The 4,772-nt window shown below is 30.2% G+C and overlaps 1 protein-coding gene across 1 annotated transcript; it reads right to left on the bottom strand.

Moving 5' to 3' along the window:
- Positions 1 to 2,783: 2,783 nt before the first annotated feature.
- LOC130448692 (DNA translocase FtsK-like) lies at positions 2,784 to 4,330 on the bottom strand. Its single transcript, XM_056786167.1, has 2 exons — positions 4,275 to 4,330; positions 2,784 to 3,872 (listed from the first exon to the last, which is right to left on the bottom strand). Exons 1-2 carry the CDS (start codon positions 4,284 to 4,286, stop codon positions 3,231 to 3,233), a joined length of 654 nt encoding a protein of 217 aa, XP_056642145.1. The 5' UTR covers positions 4,287 to 4,330; the 3' UTR covers positions 2,784 to 3,230.
- Between the last annotated feature and the right edge of the window lie 442 nt (positions 4,331 to 4,772).

The following is a 4,772-nucleotide window of genomic DNA, read 5'->3' as shown; positions in this document are numbered from 1 at the left end:
GAAGGCCAGGGGCGGCTCATACCCAATAGTTAAAAATCCGTAACTTTTACAGGGACAACCTGTATAATCTAAACATAGCAAAAATGAATTTTTTCATCGATTTTTCTAAATCTTTGTTTAGCTCGACGAAATTTATGGTTTATGGAGATATTTAGATTTTTAGATCGTTATAACTTTATATAAAATTATCATAAATTGTAATGTGTATTATAGATACGGGATCAGGTGTTTTAGACACAACTATATGTCATTTGTCAAGGTGATGAAAAAGACGACACTTCATATCCAACCTACGTAGATAGTATTTGGTGAATTTATTTGTTTGAATAATAAACTCATTATTAAGTATATTTTTATCGTTATTCAAGTGTACAACGTAACAGGTACCATATTAAACGGATAAAATCAAATGAATAATACAAGTGACGTGCATTCAATTGTGGGTACACTCATATTCTAATCATAAATAAATAAACAAGATTGGCGACTAAAGGGCCCAGAGTTATGTTATATACTCTTTAAAATATAAATGTCGATCGATTCTTTTCATTTGTTGTGTATCACGCAAACTATAGGGTGCGCAAAAACTTTCGGCTGGTATTGAAGGTAGGTACAACTACAAATATAGGTAGAATATTTTTTAAGGGGAAGCTTCCGATATAAACTTTACTTGATTTACGTTTATTTTAAACGGGCAACTGAAAAAATTGAGAGTATGGATCTCCAATACGTATTAAAAACTTTTAGAAGCTTCGCAGAGCTGAGGATTTTCATGTTACATGTATTTATTCTACTTGATTCGCTTAATGGAGTAGTGTAAACACCCCTTATGAAAAACGGATATTCTATTCACTTAACCTTGCTTTGAAAGTCGTGTAAAATCAAGGTTGATTTACCATTCGATTCCGATTCTGTTTTCGTTAATTTCTCAAACATTAATTATTATCTAGGTAACGGTTATATTACTCAACAATTATTAACGAAAATCTAGGCCATTATCACACGTTAATATTCATATTAATAATTCTTTAGAATACATCACATATTTTTGAGCGTTTCCATCACATGTTAACAAATATGTAAACTTCAAGTTATTTTTTTCATTCAGAAAACAATGGAATTGTTTTTAAAATTACTTATTTATAGTTATCCTTTATTTTATTACAAAAGGATAAATTCTTATGTTTTTTGAACCAAGAAATGTAAAAATGTCAATTATACTTGTTTTAATTGAAGATATTGTCGCGCCATCTATGAGTTGGTAGCCAAATTTCATAGTATTCTCTGCTTATTTAAGTTGTTTTATCACCGATTAAAAGATGGCATTGCTAGTATTGTTTTGTCATAGTTAACTTTTGTTTGTGGGAATATATTTTATTGTATTGAATCTACAAGATACACAATTATAAATAAAATTTACTGTAAGGATAAAAATATTACTAAATAAACAGTTTCTGTTCGAAAATGTATTTATTACTAGCACAGAACATGAATCTTTGTAATTTAAGTATGAGGTGTTTTATGTATTTGGGTCAAAATTTACGACGTTGCCAAGCTATTTATTTGGAGATTATTTATAGATTCACTTCGGCATAACAATTTTTGATATAATTTTGGAAGTACATACGTACAGAAGGTTAAGGAATTATCATATTTTATTTGTAGAACGTGATTTATGAGTGATTATAAAAAAATATTAATCTTAATGTCTCTAGGATATTACAAAGTATTGATCTTGAAAATTGAAATTATATATCAACATATATTAAAATAAATTTATGTTTGTAATGGTTATTAATGAATTCTTGACCTTCATTCATTTATATATTTTAACTTAGGCGTAGTCAGCCACGAAATCCTGTATGACAAGGATGTTTTTGAAACTATATAATTTGTTTTTAAAGATAACGAATTGATATTTCAAAATAAATCACCCTTATATAGCATTTTGATGGCTAAATGCCCATTTTTAAACTTTTTATTTACGTACAAAATCGATTAATTGAAGTCTGTTTTTATAACGAGAGAGTAATAAAACGATAAAGCAATCGTAATCCATAGGCGTACCACTTATTTCAATAGACAGTCTATTTGGTTTTTCTATGCTATTATTTGTGAGAAAATGAAGAAATTCAACGGTTTCGAGTGATCAAAATCAAAGCCTAGCAGTTGTTTCAACGTATTTGGGGACCAAAACGAGAAAATTTCTCAGAGGACAGATTGTTGAAATTGATTTCAGTGGTGAAACATTAACTTTCCTGGTACTCTCAAACACGGAAATTCCGCGACGCTTGGCAACCATGTATTACAGTCGAAATGAAATTGAAGTTTTAACTAAAAATCTAACGGTAAACTAACTACGTGTTGTTAGAAGCTCTAAAAGCGCTTAGTATGATTAATTTAGTGAATAAAATATTTATACAATTACTTTCTATTTTATATAAATTAAATATTGAAATAGCGACTTAATAAACGACCTTGAATCTAGTACGTAATTGCTCTCATATATTCTTGTGAAACTGGTTGTTGGTATTTTGCATAACAGCAGCGATTCTTATCCATATCGATGACGAGTTTGTGTGTTTTCTTCCGGAAACAGAAGTAGGTGTGGTGTCCAGTTCAGTTTAAAGAACACACAACGTATTACAAAAAAAAATAATAAATTGATTAAAAAATGTGATTGTTTTTCATTAACATTGATTACAGTTATCTATTTTATCATTCTATCTCAAGGATAAAACAGGAAACAGGTTAATTTTTATATAAAAAATAAAATGAAACAATTTCAATTCTATTATTTTATTTAATAATTCAGTCTGTTAATTGACTACAATAGGAAAATTTTGAATCGAACAGACATTGCTATACACAGCCTCGTATACAACTAAACTACGAAAAGAGGTCTAAATATCTGATAATTTAAACGAGATAGTTAAACACAAACAAAGCAATAATAAGAAAAAGTTACTGGAGAAATAAGTTTACTACATAAAGTGAGGTTAGGGTATATATATACAACAAAATAAAAAAAGATAAAGTGATAGTAATATAATAAACAAAATAAGGACAAACAGATAAAGGGGATGTACATCTAAACAAAATGTGTCCAGAGAAGAGAAATCCGTATAAACAGCAGGCAAAAAGGAATGCACACAGAAAGAAGAAAATATACTTCATATAAATTATTTTTTTATTAAAATAGACACCTAGTTCGATAGATTAGTATTTCATTATGATTTTTTAAAACTAAATTGAAAACCATCGGGGGATCTGTTAAGAGATAATTTTCCAGGTGGATAAAATCTATGGGGAGAAGGAGTAGTCGGTTCATATTGTGGTTGAGGTCTATACTGGGGTTGTGGTTGTTGATATTGTGGTTGATACTGAGGTTGTGGCTGTTGGTATTGCGATTGTGGTTGATACTGAGGTTGTGGCTGTTGGTATTGCGATTGTGGTTGATACTGAGGTTGTGGCTGTTGGTACTGCGATCTTGGTTGGTATTGAGATTGCGGTCTAGAATACTCCGGAGGATTGTATTGGGGTAACGGTTGATATCCGGGTGTCGGAGCAACTGGAAGTGTCGTAGGAACCGGTTGAGGTATGCCATCTCCGGAAGCCATGAAACCATCTTTACCGGCCGTATAGGTTATCGTATGTCTTTGACCGTTAGGATCTACATAGGAATAGGAACCTTGACGTGTACCGTCTGGTGAACTGACCTCTTTGAAGTTGACACCGTCTTCTTGTTGATATTGGGCGCCGAAACGACCGTCAGCTTGTAAGTATCTGTCTTCGGCTAGTATAGCGGCAGTTCTTGAGTCACCATGGTAACCTTGAGATAAGATTGTTGTTATCAGGGCCAGGAATATGACCTGGAAGTAATAAAAACGAATTGTACGTGTAAGAATTTAATTATAAAACATATACAGAACTATTTAAAACAAATTAATACAATTATAAGTTTATTTTTTTGTTTACCCTGTATACAGACGTTCGTTGATTATTTTTGTTACCATTAGTTTGCAAACTAGACAAAAATGTTTCTTTTTTAAACACCCTGTAGATATTAGCACATTTTCTGTATAATAACCAAGCCTTTACACAAAATTTACTTCAATAACCCTATTAAAGTTTTTCAAACAACAAAAACTATCCCTATTTTGAAATTTATTATAAATAGAAGACTTAAAAATAACAAATAAATTAATTTTCATATTTTTTTCAAAATTTCTTAAACCACGTTTTCTACAAAACAAAAAAAAATGAATACTCACAAATCTCAACATGATCAAATTAGTCCTTAGTCTATCTAAAAGGTAAAACTATAACTAGTGCCCCCCCGGACATAATTTTAGTTATATAGTGAGGGTTAACCTTGGCCAGTACGACCGTGGAACACTCCTTGTAATATGGTGTGGTACTATATAGTAATTCAATTTATTTCTTGGAAAGTATTTGTCGGTATCGGGTAGTTAAATGTTAAGATGTTAATTTTCTTGGAACTTTCTCGAATACAAAAGGTTATAATACCATAAGGAATCTAATCAATTTTTATCGATGTGATTTATGATAGTTCAAAGTATGATTCAATGCTGGAGATTTATAAAAATTGAATAAAACGTATATATCTTTCGTAAAACATTTGGAAATAGTCAGACAGTTTAAATTACAGTTTTCAATCTTTATGTGTTAAATGCGAGTATAGAACAAAATTCCTCTTATAAAAAGAAAACAATTTCAAATTGAATTTATTGTTATTAATTTGGTTAAAC

This window comes from Diorhabda sublineata, chromosome 9 (genome assembly GCF_026230105.1).
Source record: "Diorhabda sublineata isolate icDioSubl1.1 chromosome 9, icDioSubl1.1, whole genome shotgun sequence".
Taxonomy (NCBI): domain Eukaryota; kingdom Metazoa; phylum Arthropoda; class Insecta; order Coleoptera; family Chrysomelidae; genus Diorhabda; species Diorhabda sublineata.
Note: the sequence above shows the minus strand (reverse complement) of the source record. Positions and strands in the feature narration are given on the sequence as shown.